General features: G+C 47.9%; 1 protein-coding gene across 4 annotated transcripts in view; it reads left to right on the top strand.

Annotated features, from left to right (window-relative positions):
- The window catches only part of SEC14L1 (SEC14 like lipid binding 1), a 53,381-nt gene that overhangs the window by 30,771 nt on the left and 5,624 nt on the right, over nt 1–16,986 (top strand). For 2 of the 4 annotated variants that reach the window (XM_059048819.2, XM_067021254.1), the window contains 11 exons: nt 5,021–5,170; nt 5,289–5,420; nt 6,655–6,783; nt 7,520–7,754; nt 8,999–9,108; nt 10,557–10,746; nt 11,586–11,674; nt 12,781–12,851; nt 13,839–14,010; nt 14,319–14,453; nt 16,332–16,466. In XM_059048819.2, the coding sequence (XP_058904802.1) occupies nt 5,021–5,170; nt 5,289–5,420; nt 6,655–6,783; nt 7,520–7,754; nt 8,999–9,108; nt 10,557–10,746; nt 11,586–11,674; nt 12,781–12,851; nt 13,839–14,010; nt 14,319–14,453; nt 16,332–16,466 (1,548 nt within the window). Of the gene's footprint in view, nt 1–5,020; nt 5,171–5,288; nt 5,421–6,654; nt 6,784–7,519; nt 7,755–8,998; nt 9,109–10,553; nt 10,747–11,585; nt 11,675–12,780; nt 12,852–13,838; nt 14,011–14,318; nt 14,454–16,331; nt 16,467–16,986 lie in introns of all 4 variants that reach the window. The other 2 variants (XM_067021252.1, XM_067021253.1) reach the window with 1 other exon arrangement.

Raw genomic sequence — 16,986 nt, 5'->3', positions numbered from 1 at the left:
GGTTTACACGTGGACTTTTACCCCCAGGCTTACCTTTTCCTATTAATATTTTTCCCAACTTTCTATTTTGAAAAATTTCTATTAAAAAAAGTTGAAAAAGGGACTTCCCTGGTGGTCCAGTGGCTAAGGCTCCGTGCTCCCATTGCAGGGGGCCTGGGTTCGATCCCTGGTCAGGGAACTAGATCCCACATGCAGCAACTAAAGATCCTGCATGCTGCAACAAAGATCCTGTGTGCCGCAGCTAAGATGCAGCGCGGCCAAATAAATAAATATTTTTAAAAAGCCAACAACAAATGTCATTTAAAAAAAAGTTGATAAAGTATAGCGAGCACCTGTATACATCTCACCTGCAGGCAAATTAACACATTCGCTTCATCTCGCCGTCTCACACACATACACACCATTTATTTTTTTGCAGAACCATTTGAAAGTAAGCTGCATATTAACACTTCTGCCCTAAATACTGAAGAGTAGGCGTTCTCCTACATAACTGTCATCATTATCACACCTGAGAAATTTGACACTGATAGAGTAATATTATTTAATATGTAGTACATAGAGCTATTTTTATTCCAATCCAGGAACCAGGACAGCATCGCATTCCATAGTCCTGTCTCTTCAGTTGTCTTTATTCTAGACACTTCCCTGCTTTCTTTGTTCATCTTTCAAGACAGGGACAGTTTTTCTTTTTTCAGAGCCCGGGCTGGTTATTTTGTAGAATATTCCACCATTTGGGTCTGTCTGATTGACCCTCATGATTAGCTTCAGTTTGCCGTCTGTGTCATGAGGACTTCGTGGGTTTGTGTGTGCTTCCACCGCAACCACTGGGTTGTCAGATTGTCCCAAGTGCAATCGTTTGGTTAAGGTGATGTCTACTAGGTCTTTCCACTAGAGAGGTACCATTGTGCCTTTGTCACTAATGATCGGCAGGATGATGATTTGAGACTGTGGTATCTTCCAGCAGCTACCTTTCTGTAGCAGCCATTGATGATCCTTTGCCTGAGTCAGTTATTATAAGTTGGTGGTTGCAGAACGATGATTTTTCTAATTCTGTCACCTTCCTTCTATGATGATTAGGTGATCTTTTTCTGTAAAATTTCCTCCCCTGCCCATTTTCCTTGAGTGTCACTATATGATGTATAAAGCTTTACCACCTTCTTTCTTTCTGGTGCTCAAGTTACCCTGGGCTTGGCAAGTGGAACCCCTTCAGGCTGGTTTCCATCAGTCATTGAGCACTTCCTTGATTTCTGGGAAGAAATACTTCAGACTAACCTTGACCTTTCCTTGCTCCAGACTTGTGATCAGCCATTTCTCCAAGGAGCACAGCTTCCTTTTTAGTAGGGAATGGTATTTAGGAAGCAAGATCTGGATGCCACGTTTGCTCATTGCAGCTGAGGTGTCATCACTTCTAGGCTCTTCCTATGGATGGAGCTAGAACATATATTCATGTTTTTAATAAAATCAGAATGATGCTATTTTTCAGAGGCTTCAGAAACTTTATAGGTTGTAGTTCATGCTGAAAAACTAGGGTACTGGTATCCTAAGCAGTTTCAGGGACTAAAGTTTTGTCAACTTCTTGCAGTCTTCCTTTTCCTTAACCCTCTAGAGAGTTAGGGTTTTCTATGCTAACTGTACGCAGGACTCATTCACCTCACATATCTCTGAAAGATAGGCCAGGGTAAGTGAGCACAGAAGCAAAAAGGTAGATTCGTTGGTTTATGAAGGAAGCTTTTATTCCGTATTTTGAAAAATGTTTATTGAACAGTGACTCTCTCACTAGGCATTGAGCAAGGTCCTCGTTCTCCTGGAGAATCAAAGGGAAAAAGGACTTGGCCTCTCCCTGTGGCTGAGTGTCACCCTGCATCTGGTGGCAGGTGACGGATGTGGAGGGAGGAGGGTAGATGCTTACTAACCACTTGCCACAACGACAGAGCTTTGGAGAGGAACATACCGATTCCTGTGTTAGTGGCTCGTTAGCCTGGATACCTCAAGTGCCATTTGGTTGGGGCATACCGAGGTAAAAATGAATGTTTCTGCAAATATGAGTCTACATGGAGGGATAATTTTACAGGGAATGGAAAGTTTTTCCGTGTTTTAAATTCAGGGCTAGCTTGTGTGGGTAATGCCTTATTTCAGGAAATGCCACTCTATTTCAAGAATTTAAAGATGTGGGTATTTTGAAAATGATATATAATGCGTACTTAAATAGGAGAGATCCGAGCCTAGGTTGTTTCTTGCTAAGTGTTTACTCTACCTTTTATGTAACTTAAAAAGAATTGTTTTGTTTGAAGCCCTTGTATTCTCAATTTCTTGATATGTCATAGTGCTGGAATGGACAAAGCCAGTTTTTTTTTTAATGTAGTAAAATTTAGAAGTCAGTTTAGACAGTGTCAGTGTGTAGAACAAATGATAGTCAGCAATTTTTTTTTCTAGAATTGTTTGTGTGTGCAGTACTTAATACTGACAAATTTTAGGGCCTCATGGAGGCCTAAGTTATCTATGTTATGATCTCAGCAGCTGAATAAACTTCTTAAATGTTGTTTATTATAAAATGCATTAAGAGAATTATCCTGTGATGTATCATCCCATGGTAGCAGTTGCGGAATTCAGGATGTATTTGAATGGCGGGGAGTACATAAGTATGAAGAATATGTTTTCGACTCCCAAAGTAAAAACATTTAAAAAGCAGATGGAATCGGTCACCGTGTGGGTTTTGTCTCCCTTCCTGGCCATCTTCCTGACCATGGTGGCGTTGCCTCCTCCCCTGCAGAAGGGGTGGGGTCTCCTGTTGGTCCTGGTCTCCCCCCACCCCCCACCCCTGTCGTGCTCTCGGGGCCCTGGCCACGTGGCTGGTGCTGAGCAGGGATGTTCCTTGTCACAGCTTCACTGCAGGCCCCCATTTCCCTCCTCTGCTGGCTGTGGTTCTGTGCTCACACCCCGAGGTGTCCTCAAAGTCGCGCTCCTGGGTTCTCTTTCCTGGAAATGCTCTCCCCTCATCACTACTATGAACAGCCCTTTCCGTGCTTTGAGGCCCGGTGTAAATGCCTCCTCTCCCTGGAAGCCTTCCGAAGCCTCCGTGCCTCTGTTTCTCTAAGCTGTGTGTTCTCTTCTCCTTAAGCCCTTACAGCACTTGCTTATTCTTAGGACACTCTTGTGTATTTCCCTGACACCGTTTCCCGAACCGTCCGCTTCCTCTTCCCCTCCCTCCCATGTTGCCTAGCTTGGTACAGTATAAATACATAGACAGCAGGAGGGCAGCATACATTTTTCAGATGGGGCAACTTTACAATGTTATGGAGAGAAGATGAGATACCAGAAAACTGAGAATTACTTGGAATGAAGTGGTCGTGAACATCCTGGGTGGAGGAGTTGCTAGGTCACTCTGGTGTTTTACGGGGTCTTCTGTGACCGCTTCTGTGATGAGTATGCGTACGTTCAGGTGGTCGAGCCTGTTGAAGGGGAACGCCAGGGAGCTTCTCCAAGAAGGCCAACTTTTTTGGTACGATGGTGCTCTGAAACTACTTGCACCTTGTTGGAAGTGCAGTCAGAGCAATCTGTGCCATTTCCACACTTTCATTAATCTTTCAACACCGTAAATTTCTTTCTTAAATCTGTGCTTGGTTGTCATTAATTGAAGATGGGGTGTCTCAATTCCCCTTGCCCCCGCTTCTACCCCCACCTGAGAGGGGAGTGGCGTCTGTCAGTCTAACACGACCACAACATCTCACCGTACCGTCCCTTATTATAGGCGGGGCAGAACTGCGAGGCCAGCCCTGGGCTTCCTTTCTCAGGTTTCTTCTTACAGCCCTACGCTTGCCATGCCATGCCCTGTGGCTTCCTCTTTTTGCACACCTGCGATCCTTTGGATGGCTTAGGTTTGAGGGTGAATTCAACAGTATCTTTAGTTCAGTAACCTTCACAGATTGCTACAGAGCAAACTAAATCTGGTGTCTAAGTACATTTTCTAAAAGTGTGGACGAATTATGTAGCAAGTCTTTTTCTTTCCTTTTTCTAAATTAAGTTTTTTTCATTTTGAGATGATGGTAGACTCATAGTATGTTAATAACATATATTATTCCCAAGGAATATTATGGAGCGATTCCATGTGCCCTCCACCCATCTTCCGCAAATGGTAACATCCAGGGAAACTGTTGTACATCATCACAACCAGGATATTGACATGATGCCGTCAAGACAGAACATCTCCCAAGTGTCCCCGTCTTGTTACCCTATTGTAGTCACACACACTCCCCTCCCACCCCCCACCCTTCTTTAACCCCTGGCAACCACTCATCTGTTCTCCATTTCTATAATTTTGTCATTTCAAGAATGTTACAGAAATGTTTAAGTTCATGATCCACTTCGATATGATTTTTATGTAAGGTGTGGGGGTAGGTCGAGGGGTCGAGGTCTTTTTTTTTTTTTTGCCTGTGGGTGTGTAATTTCTCCAGTAATATGTGTGAAAAGGCCATCCTTCTTCCACTGAATTGCGTTTGCAGCTTTTAAAAAAGTCAGTTGGGCATGTTTGTGTGGGTCAGCTTGTGGCTCTCTGCTCCGTCCGTTGACCTGTGCGTCTTTCCCTCCACCCGTGCACAAAGCCTGGATTCCTGGAGCCGTGTAGTGAGCTTTCACACCGAGGAGAGGGACGCCTCCCAATGTGGTCTTCTTTTTCAAAATCGTTTTGGCTATTTTCGTTCTTTCTCCTTTCCATATAAATTTTAAAATCTTGCCTATAAGCTACAGAAGAAAATCTTGCTGTGATTTTGATAGGAATTATGTTAAAACTCTATATCCATATGGGGAAAATCGACGTCTTTACTATATTGAGTCTTCCAGTCCATGAACGTTGAATGTCTTTTTCTTTTTAAAATAATGAAAGCTTAAGGTGTAAAGATGAGGACAGCCGTGATGTAACATGTTGCCATGTATTAGGAGGTGATTTTATTCCAGGGAGACTATCAGTGACAGACTGTCAGGTTGCATCTTTGTTCAATTCCTTTTTTAAAAATTTTATTCATAGGCCTATGAAAGGAGGTTCCCTACGTGTCCTTTGATTCCGATGTTTGTGGACAGTGACACTGTGAATGAATTCAAGAGTGAAGATGGGGCTATTCATGTTATAGAAAGGCGCTGCAAACTGGATATAGATGCCCCTAGGCTGTTGAAAAAGGTAACTGAAAAGGACACCTTAAAAGGCAGTCCCCCCCAAACCAGAATGAATGTATGCTTATAGCTTCTGTTGCTCTTGGGTGTTATTAACCCGTTTTCTTTCCGTTTCTGTTTTCAAGATTGCAGGAGTCGATTATGTTTATTTTATCCAGAAAAACTCACTGAATTCTCGGGAACGTACTTTGCACATCGAGGCCCGTAATGAAACGTTTTCTAACCGCGTCATCATCAACGAGCACTGCTGCTACAGCGTGAGTAACCGTAACCGGCGCTCAGGCAGAGGCGCGGGGCGTGCCGGCGCGGAGCTTCTGGGAGTCGTTGGGCCGCTGCTTTAAGCAGTGCGTGAGGGCTGCCTTCGTCTGAGAGGGCGGTTCTGCGTCACATAAAGGCACTGGCTTCTGACGGGCGAGAGCAGCAGCGTTAAGGTGGCCCAGTGATGGCCTGATTTGTTCTTTAATACTAATATGCCACGTCTTTTCTGGCCACTCTAACACTTTAGAAATGTGTATCGAGGGACCCAGGCTACTGTGTCCCCCGAAGATGGGGACCGAGTGTGCTTATCTGACCCCGTCTTCACTGCTCACCACCCTGTTTCAAGAACTTCTCTGACCAGATTATCGGAAAAACCTAATAGGTCTCTCTGCTTCCACCCTTACTTTCCTACAATAAATATATCCTCGACACTGAGTCCAAAGTGATCCATTTAAAGTATGTCAGGTCATGTCATGCTTTCTTTGGGCTCAAACCCCTGCAGTGCCTCTGCGTTTCACTCAGAGGAAAAGCCCAGAGGCCTTGCAGTGGCTTACGAGGCCCTGTTTTCTCCTAATCTCTCCTCTGCTGTCCTGCCTGCCTTGGGCACAGCCTGCCCTCTGTCTCGCTGTCTGTGATCGTGTAGACGAACTTCCCGAAGGACCTCTGCCTCTTCTGCCCCCAAACCTCCGCTTGACTCCCATCCTTACCTCCTTCAGGCTTCGCTCAGATCTGCCCTTCTCGATGAAGCCAGCCCTGAGCACCCTATTCAGTTCTGTAACCTGCCCTCCATTCCTTTTAACCCTGCACCAACTTTCCTTTTCTCCATGGTGCTTATCTTCCAACAGTGATATAATTTCTTACCTGTTAACGTTTAAGGCCAATCGTCAGTCTCCTCCTGCTAGACAGTAAGCTTCACAAGGCAGGGATCTTGGTTTTGTTCATGGTGGAGAACATGGCTCGATGAATGTGGTGAATGAATGGATAAATGAATGACTGAACCAAGAACGAAATGAAGCTCTCCTTCTAATGGTCACTTTTAGACTATTTTAGAAATATTATTTGAGCCTTTTCATGAATTTGAACCTCTCTGTGTAATTTTTCCATCCGCTGTTTTCCTGATAATAACACCGTTAGTAAAATAAGTGTTCTTCCTGGGTATCAGTTGACTGAGGAGCAAATGACACTCTCAGTTGTCAGTATAATCAGTGGGAACGCTTTCCCTTTGACCTGCAGGTTCACCCTGAAAATGAAGATTGGACCTGTTTTGAACAGTCTGCAAGTTTAGATATTAAATCTTTCTTTGGTTTTGAAAGTACAGTGGAAAAAATTGCAATGAAGCAGTATACCGGCAACATTAAAAAAGTGAGTCTGTTTGGGGATTTTAAGGAAGCGGGGGGCGGGAGTCTCTTGGGCAGGCTGGGAATGGGCTCATCGGGGCTCCCGGGCTGGACGGGGTGGGCGGGGATGCAGGGGACGCTGCTCGCCGGGGGATGGAGGAGGAGGGGTCTGCGGGCGCTGGCCTGGCGCCCCGTCCGGACTTTCTGGGAAAGGTGAGCGCGGCAGTCAGGCCGGGCAGCAGCCCCCAGCAGCCCCGGTGCCAGCAGGGCCCTGCTGGTGGAGGCAGGCACTGCTGCCCTGAAGAGGCACTTCGGGGGTCTCTCGGGTCCCGGGCGCCGAACGGTGAGGTTCGGCTTCCTTGGACGTCTTCCCTTCCTTCTCGTCTTTATGCTGCTGCCCATCGTTGTGGCAGTTGGGCTGCGAAGTGTGTCAGTACGGGATTAGGAGTGCTTTCTGAAGGCTTCTTTTAAATGACACTGGAAAGCATTTGGATTGAGACACAAAGCACATGTTGAGTACCAGTGTGGTAAATCAGTGCTTTTAACTAGTTATATAAAAAATTCCATCTTAGATATGATTTCCTAGACCTTTAGAGAAGAGGAAGTAAGATATGAAAAAAAACAACAACCCACAAAGGCATTTGGCTTTTCTTTTTCCTATTTATGTAACTCAGTTTTTATCACGGTTTTAAAAACCCGGGAGGGATGAATAATCTGAAAGCTCAGTATATACTAACTTTAAAAGCGCTTTTGCTTCAAAGGGAAAGGAGATCATTGAGTACTACCTTCGTCAGCTAGAAGAAGAAGGCATCACGTTTGTGCCCCGCTGGACGCCACCTTCCCTTGCACCCTCTTCAGAGATGTCCTCATCCTGCAAAAAACCAGCAGCGCCGTTGGCTCTAGTGGTCCCAGACCCTGCGCTAAAGGAAGGGCTGAGCAGCGAGCCCCTCAGCACCCCGAGCGGGGCGCCCGAGCCCGCGGTGGGGACCCCTGACGGTGGGTCTGAGAGAGGCTTCACTCTGAGAGCAAGACTCCAGGCTTCCCTCGAGCCGTTGCCCCTCGGGATGCTTAGAGGTTACACGAGCAGAAAATTGGTCTTGTTACTGTCCCCTTTCCTCTGGCTTATGTAACACATTGATTTTATTTTTCTCTTAGAATGAAACTTCCTTCTAAGAAAAAAATAAGTTTTTCTTATTTTTATGAGTTTTTAAAAAATGGGCAGGAAGGGACGTATCAAGTTATTCTTTTATTGAGACCAGGAAATGTTTTTCATTTTAGTTGAAGGTATCTTCAGGGAATTGTAAGGTAGGAACTGATCTTTTTAACACAATTATGTCATCACCAAACACATTTTAGGCTTACTAGATTCAAGGCACTGTTCTAAGCACTTTATGAATGCTCACTCATTTCATAATCGTTCCTTTTAGGTAGGAAATGCTTATTGTCCTCACTTTATACATGAGTTAACTAAGGCTCAGAGGCAGGCTCCACCACGCCGTGCCGCCTTTCTTGTGTGCTGTGCCCGTGCGCGCGCACACACGCACACACGCACACACACCCCTTTTTTATTTCTCAACCTTGTGCCCGTTGTAAAATACGAAAATACAAGAAAATTCTGCCCTCATAAGTTTTGTCGAATTATTGGCATTTATGTTGCCATACGTTCTTCTCTGCGGCTCAACTCTGCCCTTGGTTACTTTTCAACAGGCGGCAGGTGGCACAGGTATTTTAGTTGGTTTGGCAATATGTTTTATTTTTCACTTTGGGAATTTTTCTTTGCTATGCTTAATTTGAAATCTCATTCTTCCAGTTTATGTTGTTACCTTATGAGGAAGATTTCTTGTGTTCTTGAACATACAAAATAGGTCTGGGTCCACTTGTTTGTTTTATTTCATAGTTCTATATGATGTGCGTCCTCCTTATGTAACTTTGAATTAAATATCTGTAACAGCCGTCATTCTGTCATGAATAGAGTTGATATTTTGCAAACAGAGTTGATCCGGTGGCAGTCGGGGGGTGTAAAGGAATCGGCACGTTTCTGTGTGGCTCTGACAGTGATTGGGCTTAAAGACTGTCGTTGGGGGTCTCTAGGGTGGCTGGTTAGAGTCCCCCGTCCCTCTGGTTCAGTCACCTCTCAGACTTCGGGACCACACAGGAACGTCAGCAAGCAGGAGGGCTTTGGAAGCCTTCGAGCTTCAGAGTTCTTTGTTGTAAACGATGTCCTGTAATTTACATTCCAGACAAACTAGACGCAGACTACATCAAGAGGTACCTGGGTGACCTGACTCCACTGCAGGAGAGCTGCCTGATCCGGCTTCGCCAGTGGCTCCAGGAGACCCACAAGGGCAAAGTGAGAATTCACACTCATGTGGCAGGGGCGCTGTTGTGAAACCTCAGATCCCTGGTCCTGTTCATAGTGACTCGGAGTAAATGTGCCCGACTGCCATAGCTGGGAGTGTCCCTTCCAGTCTAAAGGTCACTGAATCCGTATCCCTGTGTGTGGCATCCGAGTCCTTCGTGGCAAGTTATGATGCCCTACTGTGTATAATAAGCTGTACTTTTGTAGATGTTACAGAGAATGGGCTTGCTGAAAAACAGTTATATGTCAAGTTGCAAAGCAATATTGTATTCCAAGTATTCATACATTTTAATTTGCAGAAGGTTTGGAAGTGGTTCACAGATTATTCAGAGGTTAGCACTGTCTGGGCTTTGATTTTGAGGTTTTTGGTCAAAGCAGCCTCAGAAGGAATTAGATTTTTGCAGTCCTCCCGCTGATGGGGGCTAGTGTGGAGCAGAGGCAGGTTTGTGTGTCGGGGTGACTCGCTCGCTGGCCTGCTCTCTAAGTCTGTCGGTCTTGGTCACTAGCGCCCAACATCTGAGGACCGTTTGTATTAGTTATTGAGAACACAGCCCCTGTGGTAAGAGCTGCCATTTGTTGTGTGCTGACCGTGCACTAGGCTCTGTTTTAAGATCTTAATTAAATCCTCCCAGCGGCCCTGTGAGGTGGTGCTATTTTTATCGCCCCTGTGGTACACACAGAGAAGTTCAGTAACTTGCCCAGGGTCTTAACGTCTAGTGAGTGGTGGGCTGGGGTTTGAAGCCAGGCCTTTTGGTTCTGGAACGGACATTCCTAGCCACTTCTTTGTAACGGTGGTCCTTTCTGAGAGAAGGTGATGCCACCTCAGTGCTTTATTTTCCCAGGAGTGGGGTAGTTAGGGGGTGCCAACCGCACGCCCCCCCATCTGTGCACCAGCAGCACACGGCGGTGAGCGTGTGGCCGGGGTCAAGGGCAGCCAGTCCACGGGAGACCAGACGCAGCCTTGGCCTTGTGTTTTACTCAGGGAAGCCGACCTGTCGAACTTGTCGATTGGCAGGAGTGGAACCTGGAGAAGGTTCCTGTGTGTCAGGACACCAGCACCACTGCCAAAACCAACAGCACTGTTTTGTGTTCTGGGTTTTTATTTACGTGTAATATGTACACAGAAAAGTGCACAGATCATAATAACTCGTAGGTTCGCTCAGCGCATTGAAGCATCTGGTGTTTAAGAAATTACTTATGCCTTCACTCTACTTTGCTGAAACTAAAATGGGAATAGCATGAAGATATTCAGACTAATCATGCTGATTTTCTAAGGCATTAGGAACGTGTTTCTGGTAATGGCTAATTTTACATAGTGCGATAGTGCAGCTCGCTGTTTATAAGAAGTGAGACTCTCAGAGTCTTATTCCGTTGGTAACCTTGGTTTTTCCCCTTAGCAGCTTTTAACATTGCTTAGAAACACCTCTTTCTCTCAGCAGATCCCGAAAGATGAGCATATTCTCCGGTTCTTGCGCGCCCGGGACTTCAACATAGACAAAGCCAGAGAGACCCTGTGTCAGTCTCTGACCTGGCGAAAGCAGCACCAGGTGGACTACATCCTCGACACCTGGCAGCCCCCGCAGGTCCTTCAGGATTACTACGCGGGGGGCTGGCATCACCACGACAAAGGTAGCTGTGGGAACGTGGCCTCGGGACGCGGGTAGAGACAGGTGGGCCGTGGGCGCGCCCACCCCCCACCCCACCCCCGCCCCACCGCCTTGAGCAAGTGGATGCCCGTTTTGTGGCCGCCGCCCCGGGGAAGGCCCTGTAGGGCGGAAGGAGGGGCCTGAGGCTGCTGCTCCCTCAGCACTCTCGCCGCCCTCGGGCAGCTTGCTCCACTGCTTTCCTTAGTTGCACCGAGTTTGACTTGATTTAAAAAACTTCGAAGGCAGAGGTTTTCCAGGAGCGCAGTGCTAGTGACTTAACCCCTGCAATATCTGTAAAGACGTGTAGCCAGGTTTTGTACATCAGAATTTCAGCTCTACCTGGAGAGTGAACAAAACTTAAACCAAGAACAGTGATCCCTAAAATGAATGATTAGGTGTGCGTGGGTTGGTTGCATTACCCTGCACTCGGCGCCCTGCAGGACAGCCTGTGCCGTCGAAAGGCGTGCCCGGTGCTTCCTGATTCGACTTGGTGGCGAGAGGAGTGGGGTCGCGGCTGAGCCCGGCGATGGCCGCGGTGTGGGTGGTAGAGCCGGACGGAGGACAGAGCTCCGCTGGGCCCCCCTTGCTCCGTGCAGAGCGTCTCCGGGGCCCTGCTAATAAGCTGCTCCGTCAGCTGGCTTTGGTGGGGCAGGGTTGCGGGGGGCCCTGCGGGCACAGGAGGCAGCTGCTGCTTCTCGGCGGGAGAGCGCTGGAAGCTCCTTTGGAACTTCGGTGAGCGCGTCTCCGCGTCACGGCCTCAGAGCTGTGTCCCCAGCCTCACGTCAGGAATGGCGCTCACAACACCCGTCCTCCCCCCTGCAGACGGGCGGCCCCTCTACGTGCTCAGGCTGGGGCAGATGGACACCAAAGGCTTGGTGAGAGCCCTCGGCGAGGAGGCCCTGCTGAGATACGTGAGTGCTCCCTGTGGAGGACACCAGGCTCCGCTGTGGCTTCACTTTCTTTCTCGGCAGGGGTGGGAGAGGACCGCTGTCCAGTTGCAACAACATGTTTCACTTTCATAATTAGAAAGGAAGATCTATTAATATATTTTAAAAACTTCAAAAGAGGGCACAAAAATTATAAAAGTGTTTTTCACGGTGGGGCAGCATGAACAGAAAAATCAGTATAGCCCCGTGAGAGGGTACGGGGAGCTGGTCCTGAGCCGCCTTTCCTTTCTCTCCCACTGACTCGGGCCCCGCCCTCCCACCCGCGCTCTCTCTTTAAGATGCCTCTCGGATTGGACCTCTTAGTAGTTCTCTCTCCACCGGCACGTCCATGGTCCAGGCTCTTGGCATCTTTCACCAGGGCTACTTCCCTGTCTCCTTCCCTGTCTCCCTGACCGCTTCCAGGGCAGCTTCCACTACGTGGGCAGCTATGAAGAGAAGAATAGAAGAATATTGTCCTTAAGTTAGAACCAAACAAGCAAAAACTTTAAAAGGCATATCTATAATCCATTATCCCAAAATATCCACTGTTGGCATTTTGTTGCGTATTCTGTTAGCGCCCGCCACTGTGCGTGTGCTGACGTGGGTGTACGTATGCATCCACACGTACACACGTGTGCGCACAAAGATACGGGTGGAATGCATATGTTGGGGAAGGGCTTGTTACTCCAGGTTGAAGGGTTCCCTTCAGCTGGACTGCAAGTCAGTTCTCACACTGCCTTTTCTCTTGGCTGGTACGTGTGGCATCACAGTGTCCCCACTTGACGGACACTTACGTCCAACCCTTCCGGACGTGTCTGCTCTGGAGATAGGTCAGCAGTTCGTGCCCTCCCCGCCCATCTGGAGACCCCTGTCATCTCACTGGGGAGCTGTCCCCTTTGCCACACGGGACAGCGCTTGCTCTCTTTGAAAGAGATGTTCTTCGTCCGTGCTGTGTGTTGTGTGTATGGATGTGTCAAGATTTAAATGCATGCCTGGGTTCACACACCTACCTAAGACACGCTGTGTTATTGTCAGTCGCATGGTAGCTTCTTCGACTGATCGTGGACTCTTTGTGACCCTTCTGTGCGTAGGTTCTCTCCATCAATGAAGAAGGGCTGAGACGGTGTGAAGAAAATACAAAAGTCTTCGGCCGGCCCATCAGGTAGCTGTGTGGTGCTGTGTGTCCTGCTATAGCTTGTTGAGAATATGAGTCAAGTATTTCTAGTTGATTGTTAGAACCAAAATCTGGTTTGATTTTATAGGACCAAGTCAAAATAGTTTACTGTTTACCATAATGCTCTAGGAGGCAGATAAGAGAGCAACATGTAGAGCATGTAATACAGTCAGTTGTGAGGGAGCGTTGCTGGAGTTGGGTGTTTCTGCCCCCAGGCATTGCTATCCCCTCGGTCTGAGTGGGTTGGCCTGTCTGAGGTCTGCATGGTCCTTGGGAGACCGGAGTCACAGGTGGTTGGTTTTTGCTTCTTTTTTTTTTTGATGGTGGGGAGGTGGGACAGAAAAAAATTGGTCTGTGCTATTAAACCAAACTTCTAGTTACGGTAAACTCTTTTGAAAATGTGCAGTGGTTCAGAGGTTGGCATAGAGAAGGGCCAAAGTTTTCAGAACTTTTAGTGTGGATTATTTGATTGTTAATCTGGATGGTTAACTAGCACATAAGTTCCAGGAGGGCAGGGACTTTGAGGGCTTTTGCTCACTGCTGTATTCCCAGCTCCTGCCACGGTGCTGGACTCAATAACGTTTGTCAAAGACTAGGTTGTCGCCGTTCAGTCACACCACGTATTTAAATGCCACACACACACCCCGCTGGGTCAGTAGAGGGGGCTCGGCAGGTCAAGGGCAGCACGTGGCCTCCTTCACTGGATTGCCGAGTACGTCGGACTGAAGCTTTGAGTCACGGTCCCTTAGCTCCTGGTGGCTTTGAAGTTTCAGGGATTAGTCCTACCACACCCCTCCCATGTCTTGATACAAGCAGATATAAATAGAGTTCATCACACTGTGATTTTTAAAACCTGGTGTATCTTTGGAAATGGAAACGAATGACCGTATGTAACATCGAAAAGAAAAGCAAGTCGCTCTGGGCCGCGGTTTGCCGAGTGTGCCGTGTGCTGAACGGAGCTCGTCTCACCTGCAGTTCGTGGACCTGCCTGGTGGACCTGGAAGGGCTGAACATGCGCCACCTGTGGAGGCCGGGCGTGAAGGCCCTGCTGCGTATCATCGAGGTGGTGGAGGCCAACTACCCCGAGACGCTGGGCCGCCTCCTGATCCTGCGCGCCCCCCGGGTGTTTCCTGTGCTCTGGACTCTGGTGGGTTGCCGTGTCGTTCTGCATAGCTGGTAGCCGCTTGGAAGGTGCACGCACGTGCGTTCGTGTATGTGTATGCGTCTGTGACTACTCGAAGCCATAGAGCACAATAAGCACAGGGACATCAAAGTTTCTCAGATTATTTAAGGAAAGAAAGAATTCCCGAGGGTCCTAATGTCATGCACTTGGACTTCACAGAAAAAGCGTATCAAACTTGAATCCGCCGCCGTAATATCATCGTGTAATTTTAATCTTTGAAATACAGACAGCAAAGCAAATATTACTACGTGTTTTTTTCTAATTATTTATAGGTTAGTCCATTCATTGATGACAACACCAGAAGGAAATTCCTTATTTATGCAGGAAATGACTACCAGGGCCCTGGGGGCCTGCTGGATTACATCGATAAAGAGATTATTCCAGATTTCCTGAGTGGAGAGTGCATGGTATGTATCTAGGAAAGCACCTGCACGTTTGGCTGCTTACGAGGGTAGCAGAGGTGGATGTTGGTTTGCAGAAAGGATTTCCAGAACGTTTAGTTTGGATTATTTGATTGTCTTTCAGTTTTTGTTTTGGCTGACATCTCTCTGATACTGGGTAAAACTAAACAGAACCATTTAGGTAATTTTTGATAACACATTCTTCATTGTTAAATACTAATGAGAGTTTGTTTGAGAATCAGTGTAATTGCAGCTTGCTTTATTCACTCAGCTTTGTGTGAATCAGATTCTTGAATCGTTTTAGAGGAGCTGTGCATTTTTTAAAAACATTAAAAAATCAAATTGATTCTCAAAGAGATTTCCCCCTTGACAATAAGTCAGGATAACATTTTAAAAGGGATAGTTAAGGGAACTAGTTCTCTTGTATGTGATGTGGGGTTTTAAATACATTGAGTTGCTAGGTTATCAGGCAGGTGGCTCCACTTCTTTACCTTGTACTGCGGCGAGGGAGTCAGAGAAGTTTAGTTCCTTGAGGACCGTACAGCCTCGGGGGCACGACGGCCTGACGGGGGCGGGGGGTGTGTGTGAAGGAAACAGAAGCGTGGTCCACGCATCTTGCTGGCATGACAGGTGACGGGTGCCAGCAGGGAGTAGTGGTTCTTCTCAGAGAAGAGACTTCCATCACCCTTCATAGTAAATAAGGCTAGCCGTTGAGATGTTGAGCTGTGGCCCTCCTGGCTGACTCATGTATTTAGCTAACGATTGGGCGCTCGGGGGAATCTCTCTGGATTGTTCGAGGAATTTAACTGGCGCTTGAATCAGCTCTCAGGCCTTCAGTCCTGCTCCAAGGAATCGCAGCGCAGCACAAAGGAGCGAGCGAGTTAGAGGACCTTCACTCACCCAGCGCCCGCGAGGTCAGATCTGTAGAAGCCCACAGACCTCGATTACATCAGAGCGGGACCCGGTGGGGTGGCTCTTTCCAGTCACGGCGAAAGCACCCGGGCGGGAGCAGGAGCAGGCCGGGCTCCGCCACGAGGTGCTCAGGGTGCTAAGAGCCCCGCAGTTAGCAGAGGTCTCCCCGCTCTGGCCGCTCGGTAAGGCTGCAGCAGCTCTGCCCTTCCGTGCCGCTGTCGGGCTGGCGTGGAAGAGACCCTGCTCACTGTGCCTGCTGCCGTCTCACGTGACCCCAGCGCTGTGGCGTGTTTGCGTCCCGCTGCGCTGCCCGCTGTCGACGGCTGTGTTTCTTTCCTGCGTGGTCGCCTCCCAGGGCTGATAATGTAGGCAGTGCTTGGATTTTATGAGCGCGAGTGTTGTCATTATATCCAGGTCGGTTAGGAAATTTACGAAATGTGCGCATTCTAATTCAGCCTGTTTCAAGCAAATTCAAAAGTTGCTGCTCTTTATTATTTTTTGGCTGGTGTCATGGGCTGACCATTTGATCTGGCTTAGATACAAAGCTTTCTTTATAGATTATATATCTTGACTGTAATTGTATATAATAAGAATAGTGCCTGTAGCTGCAGAGAATAAAACTCTTTTCTTAACATAATGTTCTCTTCTGCAGCGCAATATACGTACTTAACTATTCTTATATAAACCAGCTTCAGTAGTTGGGTCCAGTCCCTCATATGCACTAGTGTGAATTCTGTGGCAAATCAGCTTCAACTTGTTCTCATTTATTTAAAGCGAGACACATGTATTTAAGTGGTTTTTCACAATTATTTTGCTAAGTAGTGCAGAGTGTTTTGCGACATGGCAGGTGTTGTCCATTTCCTAAGCGGCTCCGAGGAGTCGTGTGTGTCAGGACACGGCGCTGCCGGCGTTTGGTTCTCAGAGGAGTGGCCTCTGTTGGCTCAGCTCGCACGACTGCGTTTACATTTCCAGTGTGAAGTACCAGAGGGGGGCCTGGTGCCCAAGTCCCTGTACAGGACCGCGGAGGAGCTGGAGAACGAAGACCTCAAGCTCTGGACCGAAACCATCTACCAGTCCGCGAGCGTTTTCAAAGGGGCCCCGCACGAGGTAGGTGCCAGGACGAAGCCACGGGGGCCAGGCCCCCCCTTCCCACCGAGGTTCTTCTGTGGGTCTCCCCAGTGGGGTGTAGTTTAGGAGAATCAGATGCTTTTCTCTGGTCTTGGTCTTGAGGTTTGTGTTGACACTGACCGGCAGTTTGGGTCGATGTCGACACAGGAGAGCAGGCCTCTCAGAGGGGAAGGTGGCTGCCCTTGGTCAGGGTGCCCGGAAGGAGGGTAGGCAGCTCGCCGTCCAGTCCACCCGAGAGCCTGGACACCCAGGGGCACGTGGCAGGTCTCCCCGTGGGAAGATTTGTAACTCTTCGGTTTAATGTACTCAGTGATCAGGACCAGTCGCATCTTCTGTTTTTTTTCTCGACTGGATTTGGTTACTTGTTACCTTTAAGGAATTTGCCCGTTTTTATAAATCTGATGGAGTGAGGAGAAACTAGCACATGTGTTTTCTCTCCTTGCTGTCACGTGGTGGTGCAGAAGCAAGAGTGTGCCTGTGTTTTCACACGCGTGTGTGC

Source organism: Kogia breviceps, chromosome 19, assembly GCF_026419965.1.
Source record: "Kogia breviceps isolate mKogBre1 chromosome 19, mKogBre1 haplotype 1, whole genome shotgun sequence".
Taxonomy (NCBI): domain Eukaryota; kingdom Metazoa; phylum Chordata; class Mammalia; order Artiodactyla; family Physeteridae; genus Kogia; species Kogia breviceps.
Note: the sequence above shows the minus strand (reverse complement) of the source record. Positions and strands in the feature narration are given on the sequence as shown.